Source organism: Phalacrocorax carbo, chromosome 1 (assembly GCF_963921805.1).
Source record: "Phalacrocorax carbo chromosome 1, bPhaCar2.1, whole genome shotgun sequence".
Classification (NCBI taxonomy): domain Eukaryota; kingdom Metazoa; phylum Chordata; class Aves; order Suliformes; family Phalacrocoracidae; genus Phalacrocorax; species Phalacrocorax carbo.
In genome coordinates this window covers 69,421,515-69,445,744 of record NC_087513.1, presented here as the reverse complement: position 1 = coordinate 69,445,744, position 24,230 = coordinate 69,421,515, and the positions used below count along the sequence as shown (strand labels likewise).

Here is a 24,230-nt window from a genome sequence, read left to right as displayed (position 1 = left end):
CTATTGTGTTGGATGATCAAGGTAGTGTCCTTACAAGGGACCATCACAGAACATCTTCCTCACTGCACAGCCCAGCACACTGGCTACTTCTGACAAAGTTGTGCAGAGCAGAAATGCACATGTGTACTGAATGGTATCCATGTCAAGCTGTTAAAGGAATGTTATGTGTACTTGAAATTAAATTAAATTAATATCATCTGATCTGACAAGCATACGAGCGGAGGAGTACTTAGTTCAGATAATGCTGATAGTAATACAATTATTTGGAAGAAAGAATCCTCAATTGCAAGGAGTCAAATATCCAACAGGCAAATGCAGTGTGCGTATACCTGACAGGCCCAGGACTGTGTACCTGATTACAAGGGGTGGAGATCAGAAAAGGTAATAGTGGAACAGGTGTTTGGAGAATGTTTTGGCTTGTTGCGTGGATTGAAGAGCCATCACTATGCCTATGAAGATGGAACTTGATTAAGCACTGAAGGTTCACACGAGGAAAAGTCTGTTGTGACTTCCTGCCAATTACTACTCAGCCAAGATGAGGTATGTTTGATGCTCCATAAGGGTGTGCCAGCACAGTAGGGCTGAGTGGTTACCGAAGCAAATAGGGTACCGCAAGTGTGAAGAACAACCTTGAGGACTTAAATGGTTTTGTGAACTGGCTGGCTTTTTCATTTGTGGGTTCAAAAAAATAGCCTTGTGCAATAACTCTTTCTTTGTGGTGGTGCCTCCTTCCTTATGGTGTGTATTTCTGCGTAGCCCCACTCTGTTCTCTGGCCTGCCAGTTACTGCACTTAATAAAACCACCTCTCTTATCTCTAATTGCTCTTTTCCTTTTTCTTCTTTTCATCTGGAAGTCTGTCTTGATTACTCAGCTGCTGAATGGCTTTCACATAGGACATGTCAGCACAAGTGGGAAATCTTAGCAGCTGAGAGAACATTCTTCATGATAGAATGGTCTCTCATTGAAGAATGATAGAAGAATGTCTAAAAATATTCAGAGAGGGCAAAATATGACCAAGAGTAAGAATTGCTATTTTATATGGAAGACTGCAGAATTAAACCCTTGTATAACTAACTTCGCACTCCCAGCTCTCCCAAAACAGGAGCAGTCTTAGATAAGCTTGTGTATTTGTGAATTTCTTAGCAGAATTACAAAATTGTGGGTCACTCTGCAAAATTAATCTCTTCAGGAAGTCTCTAGGGTGTGCTTCACTCTTGCAATGTGTTTCTATCAACATTATGGTTACAGAAGTTACAGAAGCTTAACTATAACATAGAGGATTTACCAGCCTCACCTCTTCCAGTTATTTCAGGGGATTAACCAGAAATGCATCCTGATGGGGGAGGGTGGGGGGCAGAAGCATGTGCTAACCTGTGTTGACTGAAACACAAGATTATATATTTAATTATTTGCATCACCTCTCTAGCCACTCTTGCAGGGACATTTTATATATGTTTGAAATAAAATAACTGAATGTCTTCTTTTTAAAGTCCACAGTATCACATTCCACCAGTACAATTAATTTCTGCCTCCAATAGCCATTAGTATTCAGAAGGGAAGTATAATTTTCTTGTCATCTGCACTGCCTAAGGTACTGACCTAACAGCGACCACTGCATTCAGCAAGTACCATTGTGTAAAGGTGTGGAGTCACACTCTTGTCTCTGAACAGTTCCTCCCCTAATGGAGCCATGTAAACAAAAGTTTAAAAAGGAAGGTGCAGTATATAAAGTGGTGTTGTCATCTGAAGAAAAAATCTCTTTCCTTTTAATAAGCTTGTACAAGGGGAAGAAATGGGGAAGGGTGGGAGGTATGCCTCTTGTGCACATACTCTGTCCACATAAATAGAGAAGGATTGCAATGCAAGACAGAAGTAATAGCTGTCCCATGGACAGCAACCAAAATTAGCTGTTCTAGGAGAACATATTAGGCTCTGTAGTGAGTGGGTTATTCAGGTTCTCTCTCTGTAGGGAAAGAACAAACCACTCACTGACTGAGGCATTTAAATATGAAGTTTTAGATAGCAGTAGTAATATCCTACTAGGGGTTACTTGACAATCCTGACAGGCGAAACAGAATTCTGTATTTTGTAATGATTCTTTTCTTTTTCTATTGTAGAAAAAGATAGAAAAGACCATCTGAACTACTTCTCTGTGTCATTTATCATCTTTTAGCATGTTGCCTGTTAGTCATCTTTCCTCTCTGTGAAGAATTTCAAATTTTGCTTTTGTAGAGGTCTTCCATTGACTTTTAAGTCCTCAGATCTCTGACCTCTGGATCTCTTTCCATTTTTAGAAAAAACTATTTTTCAGTTGGACTGGTAAGAACAAAAACCAGTAATATAGGTAAGAATTTGTTTACTTAGAATAATTTTGCTTCTGTTTTCCATCCATTTTGCGTCATCCTTATTATGTTCTTGCCAAGTGGCTTACATGGAGAAGACTGCCAGTAAATTCTCACAGCGATGCCTTGCTGTCTTCCCAAGAGATTACAATTAATTTAAATCCTAGCAATAGGTACAGACAGCTCAATACTCCTTCCAGAAATTTCACACATTATTTATTAGTTGTCAGGTTGGAATATTTATATGATGATACTAGCTATTCAACTAATCAGACTCAGAAACATTTTGGAGGTTATTGTCAACTTTAATTTTTACAGGATATTTGCACCTTCTTGGCTACCTACTTGTCTTTTACTTTTTTAAATTGGCTCAGCCTCTGGCAAGGCGCAGTTGTTTTTTTATTCTTTTAAAAGCTGAACGCTCAGTCTTACATTTGGTTTCTGATTCAGAAAATGATCTCACACCCTATGATTACTTAATTGCCTTAATATGTTCTCTGTGATTGTCTTTGAAAATCTCAGCCTCTGGTAGTCACATTCATAGCAAGAATGAATGATTTGGAATGTAAGTTCTATTTCAGGTGACAATGTAAGCTCCATTTCAGGTGGCAAGTTTGTCATATAGAGGTGATCTAAGCTTTTGTCATCCCTTGTTTTCCTTCCCACCTCCCACTCTTGCTTGTGCATCATAGTGTTTCAATGTGTCATGGTTCAGCCCCAGCCAGCAACTAAGCCCCATCCAGCCGCCTGCTCACTCCCCTCTGGTGGGATGGGGGAGAGAATCGGAAGAGTAAAAGCAAGGAAACTCATGGGTTGAGATAAAGACAGTTTAATAGGTAAAGCAAAACCCCACACACGCAAGCAAAGCAAAACAAGGAATTTATTCACTACTTCCCATGGGCAGGCAGGTGCTCAGCCATCTCCAGGAAAGCAGGGCTCCATCACGTGTAACGGTTACTTGGGAAGACAAATGCCATCTCTCTGAATGTCCCCCCTTCCTTCTTTTTCTCCAGCTTTATATGCTGAGCATGACATCATGTGGTGTGGAATATCCCTTTGGTCAGTTGGGGTCAGCTGTTCCAGCTGTGCCCCCTCCCAACTTCTTGTGTGCCCCCAGCCCACTCGCTGGTGGGGTGGCGTGAGGAGCAGAAAAGGCCTTGACTCTGTGTAAGCGCTGCTCAGCAGTAACGAAAACATCCTTGTGTTATCAATACTGTTTTCAGCACAAATTCAAAACACAGCCCCATAACAGTTACCATGAAGAAAATCAGGTCTATCCCAGACAGAACCAGCACACCCTGCAAAGGTGAAGTGGGATAATATCAATGAAGAATTTTCCCGTTTTCTGCAGTGTCCCAAGAGACACCTTGGGTGGGATTGCTGTTAATGTGACAGTACTTTGTATTATAGTGCATTCGCCTGTTTGGACATGCTTATGACTTTGATTTCCTGTGTGGATTTTTCATTTTTTCAAGTATTAACCTAAGAATCTGTCAAACCAGAAATCTCTGAAACCTTTTTTTTTCTCCCTCATCCTCCTTTAGCATAAACTTTGATAGTAATTTTTAAGATCTGCAAAAATGTCTCCTGCTGTCAGATCAATACTGAAAATTTAAGAGCCACCTCTTTACATCAAGTGAATCATATGCAGTGAGAAATAGTGCTCTCAGTATCCCATCTGTCTCTTCCCTAAAGAAACATTAAACAGTGCTAGAATCACAGTGTACCTGTCTCTAGCAGCTGCGGATGTACACGTCTCTGTTCCACACATTTCTGTGCAGGTTCTTCTCTGGCACAGATGCTGCACTAGCAGAAACACGCATACCCATCTTTCTACACTTAGCCGTTTGCCATTTGTGCCAGCACTCAGTCAGTGCCTTCCACCTGTGTGCTGTACACACCCATCCATCACTCGGTCACCTCAAAGAAATCAACCCTTACACCTTTCCTGCATCTGACCTTAGAAATGACACTGTTTCCTTCTGACATACTCCTCAGTATGAAAGAAACAAGATTAGTTCTGCTTTTCTCAGCAAGAACTGGAAAGACATCAGTGTCAGGTACTGGTGCAGACTGAAAGAGGTGAAGTGTCTGCATAGACTTCTTGATTTTTCGCCTTGGAAGTCCTTGCCTGCCTGCTGGGAATTTTCTCCTCATCTTCCCGATATATATGTTTGTGGTATATATTTTTGTGTGTGTATATATGTATATATACAGAGAGAGAGACATATAACTTTTTTATATATATATATATGTGCCCATGTGTATAGCTGCATATTTCATGTTTGACTTTTTATTGTTTCTGTCTGTATGTCTTTTTCTCATATATTGCTTTGATTGTGTGGGGCTAGGGCGCAGATATCTGATACAATAACTCTGTCTTCACCAATTCCTTGTTGTAGACTATTGGGGAGAGTCTTATTACAGTGACCTCATCGACTTGCATCTGGGTGGTATGTATAGCTGAACCTCCTGCTGACACTAACCCTGCTGACACTCCTCCCTACTCCTCCCTTCACCTAATTCTCCCATCCTTGGCTCACAAACAAGAAGAAACGACCCTTGCACATGACTGGCTGTAGCAGAACCCCTTTTCCAGCTCAGGAAGAGGAGAACCTGGCACACTCCACAAAACATGTGTAAGGCTCCCTCTTCTATTTTCCACAGTGCTGATTATTTCAAAATTTACGTACTGTTTTCACTTCAGACACCTTCCTTGCTAGCAGTGGAAGGCTGTTCTGTTTTTTTTTGCTTCTCCTTTGCAAAGTCCAACTCTACGATTGAAATCCTCTTTAGGAAAATATTTTAATGTGAAGGGGATGGCAGAACTGACCTGCTCCCAAGATCCAACAGCACCATAAAGGATTAGTCATGCCATTGCCTCCCTCTTCCCCTTCTGAAGCTCATTTCTTCTTCCAAAAAAGCCAGAGTGTGTTGATGATCTAACAAAACCAAAATGCTCCCTCAAGGGACTTTGGAAACACTTGTACTTCTTCTTTCCTGTTTTGTCTTACTGTACTGAGAATCTACTGTTAAGAGTTCCAGTCACTTTTGCTGGAATCTGCTGTTAGAGTTTCCAGTCTGCCCAGTTCGCATCATTACACAGCTAATAAGCTTCTTGCTATGTTATTTTTTTTAACATCCCATTTAGTGCTAAACACATGTTACAGTGTTTAGCTCTTTTTTTTTTTCACTTAGCGATTATAATCTGGTCATCACTCTACACCATGGCTCCGCATTTCTTTAATTAATGTTAGTTCCTGAATCCCGTAGTAGGTGAATAACTTTTGGATTGCAAACGGCATTTGTTTAGCATTTGCCCATCTTGAAAATTAAAATTCCCTTTGCTAGTTTAATCACCCTAAATCTATTCTTATAAAATTAACACATCTGTCAGTGGATCCAAGAGAAAGCCAACTCTGCTGAGTTGCCTTGTCATCTGAGGGTCTCATTTCATTTGTCTTTCTGAGTATAAAGTTGCTTGATCTAAGCTGTGTTTTTGTTGAAGGAATGCATTACAGTCCAGCTCTGCAGAGTAGATGATCCACATGCTCTAGTCCTGATCCAAGACAAATCACCAGAAGTCTTACCCTGATTTCACTGTGTTCTGCATTTGATCCTTCAAATGTAATCTTGCCCAGGCTTTTAACTGTCATTTTTGCTCCTCCTTCAGGGGGAAGCTGTCCCACATAGTATCTCTCTGGAGCTGTCTGATGGGAGTGACTCCAAATTGTCCTGGCCCGATAGGCTTTCACTGAAGAACATCCACCTGAGTTAAGAATATCCACCTAAGTTCAAGTTTCAGAATGGAAGTCTTTTCTCCTTAGTATTCCTAATTTGTTACCAAATTCCCCTGTGCTAATTTTGATGTCATAGTCCTCCGCTAGCCCTGTGCTTCATTTGCTGTTCAGTCCCTCTGGCATTCTTTCCTGGGGTATCCTCTGCAAAGAGACTTTGAAACCCTCATTCTAGTTAGGCCCATCAGGGCTGGCAGATACCCTTATGAGCATAGAGTAGGAGCTGTAAAAGGGTTGATGCTGAACTACACTTACCAGACCCTTATCCCTATTTAATGCTATTTCCACTATACCTCTCCCTCCTCCTGCTTCTTCCCCTAATGCCTCTATAGAGACAGCGATCCCATCAAAATCACTAATAGTGGCTTTAACAAAAGCAAAATAATCTTTACTTAAAGGGACACTGTCACTTAAAAAATTATTGTGTTGCAGAAAATCTTAATTGAAAATTGAATTTACTGTTTATCTTTTTTGCGTGTTTGCTCTTTCCATTTCTCTGAGCTCAGACAGTTACCCCAGAGTGCTCATTTTTGATCTTCTGTAACAGGCTGGTTTTATTCATATGGTGACTCAGTCACTTGGGCTCTCAACAGTCAGAGGCAATGTTATCATTTTTTAAAAATGGCTGATATACTTTAAAACTACATCAAGTTTTTGCTCATCTCAAAGATACCTTTTCGAAACAAACTTTTAAAAACTGTATTGGGCAGTATCCCTTTAAATGCAACGAGCCAGTGTAGCCTGCTGGAGTATGTGGCTTTACAATATTGTTTTGTTGCCTCTGTAATTTGCTTTAGATTTGCTTTGGGGCTGCCAGAACACTTTTGCCAGGAGGGATACACTGCTGTGATGGTACTTGTCACTATTCAGTGGCAGATTTAGAGCTCAGCTCCAAAATTAACATGTCTGTGCAGAACGCTGCATCTGGGGGGAGTGCCATTAAAAGCCCTGGAGCGCCGTGTGGCTGCGTGGTCCTGCTGAGCGCTATAAGCAGCTACTAAGGCTGCATAGTTGATTATTCTACAGGCAGCTTGTGTCTCTGAGGCATGGGTATGACTGTAGAGTCATGCTGTCAGTAGAATGATAAATAAAATTGCAAAAGACTTTGAAAAGTTATCTCTAAATTGGTAATAATTAACGATTAGGGCATTAATTTATTCTGGATTTTGTTTACACTAACGAGAGTTGCGTTTCATTTAGTTGTTACAGATTGCGCAACAGCTTCTGCAAGGGAGTGGTAACTTCTGACATCCTTGGTCAAGTTCCAGTTTGCAGGATTACAGATTGCTATCTTAACTACCCCTGTTGCTCTGCTCAGATGCCATAATCCTCTCTTCCTGTTCTAAAATGTCATGTATCGTTGCTGTAAAGCAGATGTTTCGTTTCACGCTACAGATGGTCACATTTCATTTCTGAGTAATTATTCCTATGTGTATGTCGTATATGCGGCTATGTTAAAAAAACATTACAGAGGTTGCAAAGTCAACTGAAATTAAGACTTTGTATTATGTTGATATATCAACAGATCTATAACCTTTAGATCCACTGCAGAGATCTTTGCCTCATGCCTTTATGGAATAACTGATAGCAGCTCTAGGTTGTCATCCTCTGTATAGATCCTCATGGAGAGGCAATGGGACATGGTCAGTGGATTTCACTGATGTTTGCTGGCAGCTGTGGAATGGTGAGACTTGAAAACACAGATTCTGAGCTAGACACTGGAACGATATAGTGCTCTGGTGGATACACACTCTTTGTCCCTTTTATTCCCTCTTTCCAGACAGTCCTTGTCCTAATCCTGTCTTTTACCATCCAAATCTCCTTACCCCACTTCCATTTTCATTCTCAGTCCCAGTTTCTGCTTCTCAGGCATTTAATTTTAATCCTACCTTCTGGACAAAGAAATCCTAGCATTCTACCTACCCTTCAGACCTCCTGTTCCTCCCCACTAGCTGTTCCTAGTCTTTCATTCCTGCTCTGGTCTTCCCACTGACTCAGTCCCTGCAGACTCAATCCCTACCTCTGGCCTTCTCTCAAAATTTTTGGGCTCTGCTCCCTCTTCTGCCCAGCGTTATTTGTCTGGAAAATTGTAGGTCATGTCTTCTCCACAAATCTGCCTCCTTCTTTCACCCCGTACCCCTTTTCCTCTCTCCTCTGTCTCTTCCCCTTTAGTAGTTTGCATTCTTAGTCTCCTTGCTTAATTAGTCCCAGCCTCAGTTCCTCCTTACCCACTCGTTCCTTATCCCAGTTTGCTCCTCATCTGCCTGTGGAAAGCACCTCCGCTGTTCCCCCTGTGGTCAAATGAGCAGCTTCCTTTTCATTGCGTCCAGCAGGGAATCACTGAAGAAACAGCACCACACTCCCATCTTGCTTTGCCCTTGGCTGCAGTATGTTGAGACAGCCAAGAAGGATGTCAGGGAGAGAGGTGGTATGTTTGATAGTGCTGATTTCAGACGTATGTTCTGCCTTCTTGACATGAGCCTTATGAACACCAGGTAAACAGGGGAGGAAAACAAGGGCGACTGTGGGGTTTTTTTACTTCTTTGTACTTTGTTTAAAGCATACTCTATAACAGCTTCACTTTTTATTGGCTTATTTAAAATACTGACTATATCCTTTGAAGTCCTGCAGATCTAACTCTGCAGGGCTGGAGTCTGATATACTCAAGTGCAAACACTCCTGTTTCTTGTGACTGGCAAACACAGCTCTCCTGGAAGAGGAGTGGAGTTGTAAGATAAACATTGTTTTCGCAGTACATAGCTGCTTTTGACACTGAAGTGAACTGGTTTTCTTTGCTGTAAATTTGGAGCAGGAAAGAGCACTTGATAAGCAGAACTTGATAAGTATAATTAGAGTACATGTTACGTACTGGAAGCAAGCAATCACCATTTACCTGCTTCTGTCTGCAAACTTCTCACAACTGCACACAGAAACTAACTGTCTTGGGCGGCAGGGCCAGTACTAATTCTGACTGCATTTTGGAGTGCCCTGAGGTCTGGTAGAAGCAGAAGACTTCAGTGGAGTAATTTGTGTATTCTGTTCCAACTATTGCTTCCCCTAGCTTTCTTTCCCCTCCCCGTCTTTTTTTTCCCCTGTCTTCTGCTGGATAAATGAAGGTGTGTGGTTCAGTTTGCATGACATTTCAGTGGTCTGTAAGTTTTCCCCAGGTTTCTTCTAGTGATGGTGCTTTAGACAATACTGGTTTTTACACAGTTTTAGTAAACAGAAACACTGAGTGATGTGTTTATGGGATAGTTGTCAGAATATTTGCCCTCAACGTTATAATACCTGCAGTAGTGTGGATGCTGTTCTCCAAGAGGTGGCTTTCTGTCTTCTTGCTCTTTTATAATGCTGCTGTTGAACAACTTCACCAAATAGTAAAGTTGGAATGCTTCATTTTCAGTACTCAGGTTTCTGACCATAACTGATTTTTAAAAGGTGGGAAAGAGGATATTTCCTGTGATCAGTGCAGTTTGTCTTACTGATCCCTTTTGGACTGATGCTCATTTTAAGCACTGAGTTAAAATTGGAGCTTTTAGTCTGCCTGCTAAATGGGTGATGGAATTGGTTAGTAGCATAAGAATTTCTAAAGTATTGTGTTCTTGGCTTGTGAGGTCAAGTGCCTGCATAACGGCTAGGGAGAACTGAGATCAGTCTCAGAGCTGGATTTCCTACCCAGTGCTGCTGATTTCCAAACTGCCCCGGTTAATCAGCAGTATAGAAACCCAAGTCTTGGGATGCAAAGCTTGCAAAGGCTGTGATCCCATTTGGTCTGTGGTATATCTGTTCAAGTCATTTTGATTTGCAGTGGCTCACTACTTCTCAGAAATCATCACAGCTCTAACACCACAGGGCATGGGCAAATAGTAAGCTGTAGTGAGCTGTGTCTGCCACCCCAAAATTTCTGCCATGCTTTCTTCATCCTGATCAATCCTTTTTACTGCTGTGCTTCAGGTTATGAAGAAGTGTTATGTAGCTACAGCAGAAGAGGACAAAACCAGTCTGAAGGATTGCTCTTTAAACAATATGTTTATGAATGAAATGTAGAAAGGAAGGCAATGGTCCAATGTAGCTTGTGTAGCAAAGAACAACGTACAGTGAAAAGGAAGGTATATTTTCATGGTGGCTGTACAGTTTCTGTTCCTTGTTTTGAAGAGGCTTTGAAGCTATGGTATTTGTTCTTGACCTGGCTCTTTCCACTGCTGTAGCTACGTCCACAATCCCTCAAGGGTACTATGACAAACAAGGTCTTTTTTGTCATGGCTGCACAAAAGATGTCCCAGAAAGATCCGGAAAGGCTTCTTTTCAGAGGCAAGATAATTCAAGTTACTTCATTGATGGGATGTGGCTAATCTGCAAAGCAGAGCTTCTACCTCTCCAGGGTGTTCAGCATGCTCGGGAGCTGGTGCATGTTCCTTTCCTCAAGAAGCTGCAGCTCACTGATCATCCCCATGTGCCCTTCTGAATGCCTCTGCTTGCCAGCAGCTTGGGCTGCTGAATTCTGCTTTGAAGCCTTTACACGCATTCAGAAAAGTTGGCTCACAGCATTGAGAAGGAACAACTTGTGATTAACAGAGTGTGTTGGTGGTTTTGCCTCTCTGGGGAAAAAAGTGATAGTTTTGTGTCCAGAAGCCATAGTCACACCTCAGACTCTTGGTGACAGCACAGAGGGAACCTAAGAAGAGAGCGGTCACAGAAACGGCTCTTACCCGTCAGCTCCTTCTGAGCGAACTGCTTCAGCAGGGCAGTGGGTAGCTTGCGTTGCTGCTGCTGGCAGCACTCTTCCCATGCTGTGGACAAAGACTTGTGTTGGCAGACCTGGCCTGGGTTTTTCGGTGATGGAGGAGACTTAGAAAGGGGATTGGTTTGGGTTTTTTTTTTTTTTCTTAATTTGCTTATCAAAACAGTTTTTCCCATCTGGCCCTGACTCCATGCCCAGGAAATTTGTCTTGCAGTGATGATCATGTTTTTAATTTGATGAGCCCATGAGGTGGTGATGTCTATTCTCTAAACAATAATACAGTAATAATACTATGTACTGTAGGATTAGCGATGGCTTTGGGAGAAATAAGAAGACATGTAAGGATTTTCATTACGTAATTGGACACGTGATAAGGACAAGGTAGATGAGACAGTTTTTAACACCATATTGTGAACCAGGGTATTGTAGCGTTGTCCTTTCAATAGTACTGGATGAATTAAGCCTTTTTCCAGAATTGTCTTTAAACATAAATATACACAGTAAGAGCTCTTGCTGTAAAGCTGTATTTTTATTTAAATTAACCTTGACAGGAATGTGAATGATCTGATGATATATGCACTGTCTAAACTTATCAGCTGGCTGAGGGAATGCTTTTTCCATTTATCAAATTATCTTTTTTTTCCCCTGTTCCCTGTTTCTAAAACAGTTAAGAGTCCTTTTCTTGAAAGAATTAATCTGAAGGGACAGTGAAATGTGTGCCATGGAAGACACTTAAAGATTTCTTACTGTCAGTGAAAAAAATCTTTCTCCGTTTCAGGAAATATGAGAAAATATTTTTCCTCTTAAAATTAGAAAGTTACTATTTCAGACTGCTTATTGTATGTGCACCACATGTACCGATACTCTTTATTAGCAAGGGTGGGGAGGCAATTTTCATGACTATCACCTTAGAGAGGTTTTAAAAAATATTTAAAATTCTACTGCGTGATATATATTTTAGAGCGTAATAACTGGTGTAGTCTTCACAGCTTTAGAGAACTGTAAGAGGTAAGTTTTCAGGTTGCACTTCCCTCTGTCCTCGCTGTTTAGGACCTCCAGTACATAAGGAACACTTTTTAAAGCCTTCCTAATCATCCTGGGCTGGGCAGAAGTTGTTTCCAAAGCAATTGTAATGATTATATAACCTGTATTCACTGATGCAACTATAATTTACATCTGGAGTAATTGGAAGGGACCTTAATAGTACAAGTTATGTTCATTATCTTAATGAAAAGCAATGTTAACATTTCCAGTATCAGGACTATTAGAGATACTATGGACTTTGTAGCTTGATTCAAGGATATGTTTTCCTTAGACAAGCATGGGAGGATAATATTTCTGTTAAAAGATAGCACAACCAAGAGCAAAGGAAGAAAACACAATTGCAGGGAGTGGGTTCTGTATTACATCCTTCTGCTATGTAAGTCCTGTGGTTTACTGGATTTACTCGAGACCAAAGATGGTATCTTCTCCTAGGATCAGACCATTTGCTCACTGATGACAATAGTGGTTTGTGGTCATGTCACAAGGAAATAAATGGCATTTTCACATACCAGGTATTTATTTCCAGATCAAGTATGGCAAATTGGGAATTCCTCACCAAGTCTATATGTCCACGGTTTGAAATGTATAAATATAGCTGTGTTTGAGTTATCAACATCCCATACACACACACAAAATTCTGAATGAAATCTCAAACCCTGAAAAATTGAAGTGTTTTCTTCTATATAGTTAAATGTCCATCTGCTGATCTCCCCAGCACCAAGTTAGAGTATTAAAGCATATGTAGAAGAATTCACACTGAATCAGATAGGATGTGAAATAAAAAATATAATAGGTATCATGCGCAAAATGCTCTGCTTTGTGTGGAAGCTTATTTTTCACAGTGCCTTTGCGCTTTGGGGTTTTTCTTGTTTGTTTTTGCTTTTGTAACTTAATCTGTGAAATGGCAATCATAGAAAAAAAAGCCCTAGTATTTTTTCATTTAAATGAAGAGGTTGGAAAATTCTGAACAACTAGAATTAAGGTTCTGGTACTGTCAGCTAATGTTGGTATGATGCTTTATATGTAACTGTCATATGGCCAACTGTGGCCCCTCTCCTAATGTTGCCCCTTCCTGCTCCCAGTACAGAGGTTTCTTCCTGTCTGAGAAAGCCACGCTGCTCAGTCGCAGGCTTTGAAGCCGATGTGCTCTCCCTCTTGCTCCAGTGTGTCTTCCGTGTGCTGGTCTTGTTCTGTGATGGTCCCTTCTAAAGCCTTCCCAGCTCGCGGGTAGTCTAGTTCTCTAAAGCTGTCTCCAAACCACGTATATCAAACTCTGCTGACTTCTCCAACATAAGTGTCATTCTTCGTATATTGTTGTTGTGGCGTTTATGCCTTTTCCCACCACAGAAATGCCTCCTCTTGATAAATGCGGTTGTGCATTGAGAGCAGTAAGTGTTCCATTCTGCTAGCTCTCATGTTTCAGGCTCATCACCTTCCCAGTGCATACGTTCTCCTTTAACTATTAGTGACATTGGTTTTTTCCTACTGTTTATCTCTGTAATGTTAAGTACAGCTGAAAAGCAAATTTGCAGTGTTAAAACAGGCTGAACGGTTTTAGAGATGAGAAATGTTTTTCCTTCACTGGGTGACAGAAAAGATGAAAAAGATTCAGTAAGTCACTGATACTAACAGAACTTGTAAGCTTTAAAATGCTTTATGAAACAAGAATATCAAGGGAGAGCTTTAAATTTGCCATTTTAACTCTGCAAAACCCTCAGTGGGTCATTGCCCCCACAGACCCTGATGTGAATCACTTTTTTATCCGTGTAAAAGCCTTTTCCCCTCTAAGCACAACAGTCCAGTTGAGTACATGTGTACTCACCATACTTGACATAGCAGATCCTGGCAGGTTGGTTCCACGTTAATCAGATTCTCCCTGTGATGTTCCCTGTCTGAAGAAATTATTTTCCATTGAAAAGGACACTTTTACCATCAGTGGATGCTGCCATGGTGATAAGAGCATGGTCCTGATAAAGCTTTAAGGTAGGGTGGCTGCTTACAGCTGGTGTCTTATGCATGCAGGCGAGGCTTTTTGTAACCCTCCTTGAAATTTGCCATTTATCAGCGGGAGTTAAATATTCGTCTCTGCTCGTCCTGACATGTGTTCACAAACCTTTCGGTTAAAGACCATGTGATTGAAAAATGTACGTTAGGAAAAAGTACAGTAACAATAACCTCCTGCCTGGTATTTGTACAGCTCAGTAAGCGTTCACCAGTGCCTCGGTCTACCTCTTACCTGTTATCTGTGCTTATTAGGGGCATTATTCATCTGTAGACTGTATCCCTCGTTTCTGCTTCTCCATTTCTTGTATTTTTTCTTTTCTTTTCTTCTGTGTTTCCTTTCTTTCTCACTCTTATGCTTTTTGTCCTTTGCTTGTCTTTTATTTCACCCCTTTCCTCCTCTTCCGTTCCACTTCCAACTTCCTCTTCCTCTCCTGCCTCTTCCTCTTCCTCGTTTGGTCCTATTGAAGTTGAGCCCAATGCCGGGACACCACGTCGTAGACCTCTCTCCTTCTGCCCTTGCTGTGCCCATGAAGGTAACGTAACCTCACACGCTCCCCGTTCTCCTTGACCACAGCTGGGTTGTCGTAGCAGCACTAGTCAGCTAGTGACCACGAGGCCCCCCGCCCCATCCCCAGCCCTTTTCTTGCTGTGTCCCCACACCAACCTTCTCAGTAGCGACCTGGTAACCAGCTTCTCTGAGCCTGTGGCAAGTTATTAAAGGTACAGTATCCCTTTTGCTAGTCCCAGCCGTGCTAGCAAAGGTGTAGCGACTGGGAGGGACGTTGGGCAGCAGTGGTGGGAGCAGTAATGTCACACTCGAAAGCTTCTGTTTTCATTTGGTGGCTTCAATTTCTCTATTCCTTCTGAAAGATGTTGGAAGGTGGGGTAAGAGAAGAAAATTTCCTTCCTGAAATGGCCTTTTCATTAGTATATATGGATTAAAGGAATACTGTGTCTTTATAAGGACTGGTTTGCAAAAACATCCTTGAACTTTAAAAACCAACAAACCTTAAGCTAGACCAGTTTTCCCTCATCTGTCTTGCTGAGTGCATTCTTTAACTGTCCCAAATGGAGTTTGATGTAGAGTTTCCATTGCCAAGGCATGGGGGAAGGGGTTGTTTATGTGTTTCATGGTGTAATTTTGCTAACCACTTACTCTGCTTTCTATGGTGCTCCCTCACATCAGTTGTCAGTGCTCCCTCTCCAATCCTCCCATTATTCCTTTGCTCATTGGCTGTTTAAAAGTACTTATGTATTTCATAGGTCAGTAGCGTTGTGTTTTTGGCTTTTTCTTAGGCATTTGTTTTCTATGCATCCTGGCATCAGAAAGGATGGGGAGACTTCCCAGTGCTTTCATGGCGCCACAGCACTGGACATCTGCATGTACAGTCTCCCTCTCCTGTTGCCACACGGGCATATTGTGCAGAGATGCTCAGAAAGGAATGCTTGGAACTGAGCAACACACTGGTATAAAGCCTACAGAGCCAGAGGCTCTTAGGGTGGTACAACCAGGTCTGGTATTCCCCAAGGGTCTGCTATTACAATTTTTCAAAGGCAGGTATTCTCGGCCTAAGCTGCAGTTTAATGGGAGTTGTAGGCTCTCCTTTGTTTGGCTCCAGTGCAGCACTTTTCTAAGAGATCCTAAGGATGGAGGCAGGGATCTGGTCTGAATTAACTAGCCATTAATCTGGTATTTGTGAAGTGTGTCCCAGAGTTTGAATTGTGAGCTTGCTGCTTGATTATTTCTAGCATCAAAATGGCTATGTCAGAGCTTTTGCTCTGGATGTAGATAGTATGTATCCATAATAACAAACACAGAGAGGGATGCTAGTTCCTTTAGGATGCCGAGGTTACATGCAGTGCAAGCTGTTAGGGTGCAGCAAGCTGAAAATACTGTTGAGCTTGTTTGAGGCCTTGCTCCTGCCTCTAACCTCCATGCAGGCCAGAGCATTGCTGGTGTCCTTGATGGTATCTGATGTAGGTCACAGCATTCATCTGCAGGTAGTGCAGCATGGAATCAGTGGCCCAGACCAGGAGATTCCCTGGTAAGCTCTTGCATTTGATAGATACCTGCAGAAGGCTTTGGGAACAGCATTCTGCAATTTATCCTATATAACTCCTGACAGATAAGAGATTCATCAGTGGACTCCTGAGTAAGTTTAGGAGTTGGGTTTAAAACAAATGAAATACCAACTAAGAGTTCTGCACTAGGTGACCGAGGCCCAAGGTATTTTTATTCTGCTTTGATATTAGCAACTCTCTCTGGGGATTCTTTTTCTTTCCAGTGCTGATGTGCAATACAGTAGGAGTAGTTTCTGTGTTCACTGTGCAGAGGGGGACAGATATATGTGGCTAGGGGGAGCAGTCAGAAGAGATTTATTTAGCTATTGAAAAAAGAAAAGACAAGATGTTACTTTCAGCCAGTCAAAGAAAATATTGAGGACATGCAATTGAAGAAAATAAAGGTAAAACACATGGAGTGGCAACTGAATCAGTTTCTGATGAGCATACCTTTAAGTAGCTGGCATGAGGGTCTATAAAGCTCTTCTAATGAAAGGAAAAGTTAAATACTTACAGAAATCTGGGGTTTCTGCATTAAGAGCGAGGAACAAACAAGCAATCACAAGAAAATCAGAAAGCAAAAAAAGAAAAATATATCAGGCTCCAAAGAGGAGAATCCTTTTGGAGGTGACTTCCACTGTTCTGTGTGCTCTAGGCAAACTGAATGGACCCGGCTTGGGAGTGCTCTGGCAGCATCTTGCTCGGCTTTCTTTGCACATTTTGCCCCATTGTTGTTTTTGCAGTTTGGGCTTGTAAGGATTGCAGGGCGTTACCTGAAAATTTACCAGGTTTCTTTTTTTGGCAGGCATGGGTAAGAAGGATGATCCCAAGCTGATGCAGGAGTGGTTCAAGCTGGTGCAGGAGAAGAACGCCTTGGTTCGCTACGAGTCTGAACTGATGATATTGTGAGTGAACATGCAAAGCTTCGAAAGAGGAGTTATGTTACAAACAGTATTGGAAGATCTCTCAGTACTGTCTTTCCTATAATACCAGGAGGTCAGCAGTCTCTTAGGCTGCCTCTTGGCCGAGATATGAATCCAAGTACCTTTCAGAAGAGTGGTGGAAGAAGGAATAGCAGCAATAAGGAATGAAGGTTCCAATTATTTGTGCACATGCAGAAGTACGGATGCATGTTTAAAGCTCTGAGCCCTTCCCAAGCTATTCTTGGATAAAACACATTTTGTTCACACAAGTGTTTTTGAGCTATGCAGAAATAATGTGTGACTCCGTAGGATTTTGGTAGAGTCCACTTTTAAGTGTAACCAAAAGTGTTTAATTCTGTCACCTTTGCCACATGGCCTCTGCCCGTAGGGGGACCCCAGTGCTCTCATCTGGGCTCAGACCATAAGGCTTTTTTTCCTGCTAATGAAACTGGGAGCTTTCCCAGTCCCCATGCTGCAAATTCACTGCAGTTCATTTCTGAGAATGTCAGCTGACCCAGGCAGTGTGGAAGGTGATAGTCTTAGTCCCTGTGTCAGAAAAGCCCCAGGGCATTGTCTGCACTGGAATCTGAAAAGGCAATGGCCTGCCATGTCCTTAGTTGATAAGTGACTTTGTCTTTAGAGCAGGAAGTGGCAGGAGGTACGTAAAGTATAATTTTGCAGTGATTGCAGATTTGTTTGTTCCTGCATACTGTTTTAGATTTTATCCCACCCATAATTCACCCAGTTTTCTGTATTGCACTTCCTAGGTAAAGGAGTAAGGTAAAGAACCTGAGATGCTGAAAGTACATTTAAATCTTTAAAATATATATATTTTAGATGTTTTAAGAGTTGTTCCAAAACAGATTGGTAAAATGCATAGCAGATATCTAGAGGGGGAGCGGAAGCTGACAATGGCTATGAAGCAATGTATGGAGTATTTTAATATACACAGAACTTGGATTCCTGATGTTTCCCTTTCAGCGCTCGGGAGCTAGAACTGGAAGACAGGCAGAGTCGATTACAGCAGGAGCTCCGGGAGAGGATGGCAGTAGAAGGTAAGAGCAAAAGGGAACATTTAATAGATTGTATGTCCATATTTCTAGCCTTGTGTATGCTGATAGTTTTTGATATCTCTGTAGATCATCTGAAGACAGATGAGGAGCTCTCAGAGGAGAAGAGGATCCTGAATGAGATGCTAGAAGTAGTGGAGCAGAGAGATTCACTTGTGGCTCTCCTTGAGGAGCAACGGCTTCGAGAGAAAGAAGAAGACAAGGACCTGGAGGCAGTCATGCTATCCAAAGGTTTTAGCTTGAACTGGTCCTGAGCTTAACACATTTACCTCTGCTGGTCTGTGTTGTCCAGTTGGCCTACCCTGAGTTCGCCAGAATTACATGGATAGGAAGATGTTGAAGGGGAAACCTCCGAAGGGTCCAACAGCATGCAGGGATTTGGTGTGAAGCACTCAGAAGCCTTTTGATAAGTGTGTTGGTTCCAGAAGCTTAAGTTTTACATGTCTGCAAGCCAAGTTAAAGATAATGAGACTGTTGAGTCTCCTTGAGGTCCTACACAATGGACCATATTTTTGTGTGTGTGGTAGGAGGGAGAGGAATAATCCACGTGTGGGGAAAGAGGTTAAGGGAAGAAGTACCCTTAACTAAACCGGATTTATGGCAGTCCATTCCCTCGCCATTTTTACCACACCAGTTCTAATAAAAGGGAGGGAAGTGGCAACCCTCTCTGGAAAACCACAGCAGCCTGTAGCAGCCTGTATGGTGGAGTCAGCTGTCTGAGAGAGCTCCAGAAGCCCAGGGCAACACCTTCTTTGCTTTAGTCTTCCTCCCTGCCAAAGAAACCTGCAGTTGATCCTTATGCATGGGTATGAAGAAATATGAGACGAGAAGATACTACTAGTATGTGTGATGGAGCTCTCTGCCTCCTGGTTTTTAGAGAGACGCGGGCATCAGAGGACTCTCTCCCTGTCATAACCTCCTCAGTCTTCTTGTGGTGAACAAAGGGGAGAAGAAGAGAGAGGGAAAAGATGCCCTTCTGCTTTGCTATACACTGGAGAGACAGCCACTGCTGGCCTTAGTCTTTGTGGCCACAGCTCAGAGGCTGGTGGGCTTCTTTGATCTGTTTTTGTTGTGACTGTTTTGACACTGGAAAATACTGACTGTGGGACAGTGGTAAGTGTGTGCTGGGGCGGGGGTGTTGCCAGGTGGCATTCCCCGGCTGTGAGGCCCCTCAAAGGGAGAAGCCCTTAAGTGACTGAACCACCATTAAGACTTTTCAGTGTTTTTATTTTTTTCTTCTGTATTTTGTTTTTGCACATTGGAAACGAAGCTTAAGACCTGCCTGGGCCCTCAGTCACTTTGACCCTTTTATGTCAATTAACTTATTTTCTTAATACTTGAAAGAAGATTCATTTTTATATCTTTTAGGAAAAAAAATGGACGAGCGATGGGTGTGTGTGCCTGCTGCATCCTACAACTTCCACTTCTAAATTACTGGACGTTGTTATCTGTGGCTATTTATTAGTGTTCTTATTAATAATTTGATTGTTACACACATTTGATTGTGGAGGGGGTGTTTTAACTCTGTTAGAGAAAGACGCTACTGCGGATTGGTCCCTGCTTCACAGCAAGGGCAGCCTTTATGGACCCACGGACGCATCCTGCCCTAGAAGTTTTCCTTTATGACAAAATCCTGCGTACTCATGGAGTTGTAAGAATCTATTTGTGCTCCTAACAATACTCTTCTTCTGCATCCCAGATTCCCTCTGTTGGACTAATAAACTTTTAATTTATTTAAATTTTACGTTTTTATAACAAGAAAGCCAAAACTGTAAGGTAGAAATATCCCATATGTCTCTCTCTCACTGAAAGAGGGGACCCTCACACTCCTGAGATACAGCTAGGGGAACTTCCGTGAAAACAAAAATAGCACATTTCCTGCTGCATCTGTTGGAAGAAGCTCCTTTTGTCTCAGCTAACGAAGCTGCTGCTTTCCAGCCGCGAAGGTACTCATTGTAGTCATCTGTTAAGCAATGAGCAGGACATGCACTGAGCAATTCAGCACCGTTCACTGACAGATTCCCTGAGCATACCACATCTTTAACTTGTCCCGCAGAGCTGAAATAGTACTGTGCGATGGGTATGTGTCCCACCCTTAATGTGATGTGTTCAGAGTTTTTTCCCCCTTGGGATACTGACCGTGTTCTTTGCTTGTTAAAGAAGTACTAAGCCTGCTCCTGATGTCCTTGAGAAAGAGTCCTGTTCCCAGGCATATTCATGCAGCATACTGACTCTTTCAGCCTGAACTTACACGCTGTTGGTGCAAGGTACCCAAGCAGGGCTGAACATCCTTTCATCTTTTGCCCCAGGACAGAAGTTAGCATGGTTTCTTGCTGTTAGCTCGCTACCTCCTTCAAAGAGGTGTTCTGTAAGCCAGGGTCTACGATGTGAATTCACCTCTGACTCAGGAGCGTACCTCAGGCTGAGGAAGAATGGGTAGAACAGTCCCCAGGGCCTTTGAGTGATGCTGGTTGTTAACTGTGGAAACATGTTTCTTCTGCCTCAAGTGTTCCCCCTTTACCCCCCACCCCCACCCCGCGTGTTTTCTGTGAAGGCGTTACAAATTAAATCCAGATGCTCATGAAACCAAGCAGACAGACAGCTGCAGCGCTGCTTAGTAGTTGCGCGTGTTAGCCAGTGGTACCTGCTGTACCAGCATCACGGAGCACTGACTTACCAACAGGATGTCCAACAGACAGAATTCCCCCCCAGCTTTGCCAGCGCAGGGGCCAGCTGCACGAGTCACACCGGCAAACAGTGGTTTACGTGGCCTGCATTTGAGGGGCCAGTGGAAGCTGGCAAGAAAGAGGGAAGCTGGATACGTAGTTTATTGTAAACTGTCTTGTGCAGAGAATTGGCCTCAGTCCGTTGTATAGCGTGCTAGGTATATGGACTGCATCTAACTTTGAATAAAAGATCGTTAAATGGGAGCTGTAGAACAGACAGAAATCCTGAAGAAGAAATACTAGTTTACTACCCTACCCTTTGTGCTGGGGAGATGCTGGCCAGATCTTTGCAATGCCGAAGAGTGATATCACTTGAGGGTGCAATCCCCTATTGCAGGGGAAAACCACATGTTCTAAACCTGAACTCTTTAGGAGACGGTGAAGGCCTCCGGCACTGAGAATGAAAATGAAGCGCTAACATCGCACACACAAATTAATTAAAAATACATGAAAGGGAATGTTAAAAGGCCTTTTTATATCAAAATGGTTGAAAAAGGCACAACTTGTATCAACTTGTATTTGCTGTTCAGTTGCACTTTATGAATATGACTTGCATATCAGATACTGGGTTTTTTTACTATCTGAATATTTTTAATTCAAATTTTATATTTTTGAAGCTGAAGAAGGCTCTTGTGACCACAAGATCCCTTATTTGTATTAGAATCCAAGTAGGATGTTCTAGCTCTTTGTGCTGCCCAGGTGGGTGGCAGCAGCACATGACTCAGCCACGTGCATTCGATGATGTGTCCCCGTTTCGCGTTTGAGGGGAGCAAAAAGGCCCTCAGATTCCGAGAAGTGGGCGCGCGAGGGCATCCGTCCCCGCGTGACACAGTCCGTACCAGGGGCCGGCCACTTTCTCCCTGCAGTAGGTAGGAGGAGGGCCGAGCTTGGAACCTAACCTGTGCTTGTTTTGAAATGGGCACGCTGAGGATGGGGCAAGGGCTTCAGTCCCCTGCAGAGAAGGGAGGGGGATACCACCTCCTGGCAACACCCGGGAGGCGAATGGGGGTGGGGGAATGAGGACTGCCAAAACAACCAACCTGCTGTTTTCACAGTAAATTTTTTTTTAACTGTTCTGTTCCTTTTAACCATGTTTTCATAAAAACTCAAAAATGACTGTAAAATCCTGAGCTTCAAAGAACTATGCGCGGGGAGGTGACATTTCAGCTCCAACTTCCAGACATATTCCTCCTTTCAGTTAACCAATACCCCCACAGTCTCACTAGGGCATGTTACAAACTGCGTTGCTGAACATATTTTAGAGCAAACCGCAAGTTTAAAAGTCTGTCCTTCTCTCTATCTGTCTCTGCATTTTATGTAAATATTTGTTTGTATGTAAAGACACCAGTGGATCCTTGGGATACCCCCATGGTCAAGAATCTGAGTTTTGTGCAATGCCTAGGCCTCTCTTAGAACACGGTGCTTGCATAGAGCTAGTCACCACATTTGTGTGCACTCTGGTGGTTTTTAATATTTTTATACATCCTAATCCTGAACATAATGAAGTATTATAAGTGGTCTAGACTGCATGATCTAGAGCAACCGGCAGTTCCATTTTCTTAGCAGCTGTTCCTACCATGTTCACAGCTACACCTTGTTTGGTTAGCATTCTTTTAAAATGAGTTTTCAATTAAGTGTTTACACCAGACGCCAGCAGATGAGAAAGGTGTTGCATTATAAAATCTCCTGTGTACAAACTGAAAAGCCACGATATGGCTTTATGGGAATTTCATTTGTCACTGTCTGCAATAAAGAGAACTCTAAAGCATACTAAAAACCAGCCTGTATATAGTTCACAGAGAAAAAGATTGCTGGCTCTCGACTGTTGCAAACTAACAGAGATTAGAAGCTTTCTAAAAGTTCCTGCTTTTGGATTGCTGAGTGTGTACCACTATAGGCAGGGTAGCCGGGCAGAGGAGGGTGTCACTGAAAGCAGGTGTGAAGGGGAGGATGCCATGTTCTGATGGCATCGCAGTAATTTAAATACTCTGTGTCTGTGCGTGCATGCGTGTGTGTGTGAAGTCTAATCCAGGTGAAGGGATCTGCTTCGGCATTCTTCCCTTTTGTATGAAAGCGAACTCTGATAATTCAGATTGTTCAAGGCTTTTACGGTTGGCATGTATGGAGTGTTAAAAGAAAAGCGTATGCCCTACCTGTAAAAAAAACAACTCTGTTCCAGCCTGTTTTCTTCTGTTTGGTTGTGTTTTATTGTTTGTTTTCATGCACACTTGCTTCGTTGGTGTTGAGATTTTAGCACCTCAGATGGCCAACTGAACTAAAAAAAAAGAAAAAAATAAAGGCATTAATTATTTTTTCTTTTTGTTGGTGGAGTTACGTTTGTTTCCCTTGCGTTCACTTGCACGGTTGATGATTTAAGAGGAAGCTGGGACCTGAGGGAAGGTGATCTTGAAATGAGATAAAAAGCAAAGTGCTAAAAGGCCTGACTTCAATTTCTCTTTTGCTGGAACACGTGGAGCCCATCTGAATTACCTGATATACAAACAAATCAATCCTGATACAGCCCCAATACATGGTCCTCCTTTCTCCATATTTTACATTGTTTCTTCAGTTTCTCTGTGAAGAGGAATCACAATAAATAGATGAGAAGGGGTGAAGGTAATGTAAATTGAATTGTAGGAATTAGGATTTCATTTCTGTAGCTATAGCTTACTTCCTTAGCCTGCAGTACTAGTGTCAACATCTGATGCTGGTATAGCAGCGGTTAGTAAAATAAGGAGGGAATGACATCAGCACCTCTGTGCTGACTTTCTGTGGTGTTTTAAGCCTCAGTGCCCATGTCTCATCTGCACTGTGCCAGCTCAGGAAGGGTAGCTACGCAACGTGCAGCTGCGCCCATTGGACAGACGGGAAGGATTCAGAGGTTCAGCCTCACCAGCTCGTGTGTGCCAGAAAAGGCATCTTGTCTGGGTGTCGCCTGTTTGCAGAGGGCGGATGCTCAGCCTCGGTGGTGGGTGTTGTGTCCAGTAAACATCAGGAGCTTGAAGCCCGGAGGAATGACATCCAGTCAGCAGCATTGCTGTCATTACATAGAGTCTGAGGGAAATCATAAGACTTTATGCCTTTTTTTTCAACAGGCAGAAAAAACACAGGATGTTGTGGGAAATTCCAGCCAGGGAAACCCCCAATGAGTCTTACTTTCCTGCCCACCCAAGCGTTTTCAGAGTAAAGGATAAACGCTGGTGTTCATAAGGTGGTTGGGTTAAAGCAGACTCATGGCAACAGTGGGGATGGTGGGCCCCTGGTTCCCTCTTGCGCAGTGCACAGAGGCGGGGGTGGCAGGCAGTGCTGCAGGTGGCAGAGCGACACAACTCAGTCCTTCATTTGTGCAGCTGAGTAGGTCGGCGGTTCTTTGGGGACGTTTCCAAGCCTACAATTCCTCCTGTCCTTTTGGTCTCTTGCTTTCAAATAGTAGTGGGAAAAAGCTGCGGTTACCCAGGAGGGATCTCTCTGGTGTCAAAAGGCCAGTCTGCAAGGATTGCTCCCTTGATGCCAAGAGAAAC

General features: G+C 42.7%; 1 protein-coding gene and 1 long non-coding RNA gene across 4 annotated transcripts in view; one reads left to right on the top strand and one right to left on the bottom strand.

The window, feature by feature from the left end:
* Window positions 1-23,025, top strand: part of MICAL3 (microtubule associated monooxygenase, calponin and LIM domain containing 3) — a 167,782-nt gene extending 144,757 nt beyond the window's left edge. For all 3 annotated transcript variants that reach the window (XM_064458735.1, XM_064458725.1, XM_064458716.1), the window contains 4 exons: window positions 4,746-4,796; window positions 16,796-16,895; window positions 17,895-17,968; window positions 18,053-23,025. In XM_064458735.1, the coding sequence (XP_064314805.1) occupies window positions 4,746-4,796; window positions 16,796-16,895; window positions 17,895-17,968; window positions 18,053-18,237 (410 nt within the window). In that variant the 3' untranslated portion in view covers window positions 18,238-23,025. The remainder of the gene's footprint in view (window positions 1-4,745; window positions 4,797-16,795; window positions 16,896-17,894; window positions 17,969-18,052) is intronic.
* LOC135314694 (uncharacterized) lies at window positions 22,839-23,284 on the bottom strand. The gene is made up of 2 exons (XR_010374179.1): window positions 23,200-23,284; window positions 22,839-22,984 (listed from the first exon to the last, which is right to left on the bottom strand). It is a non-coding gene; the product is annotated as an uncharacterized LOC135314694 (long non-coding RNA).
* Between the last annotated feature and the right edge of the window lie 946 nt (window positions 23,285-24,230).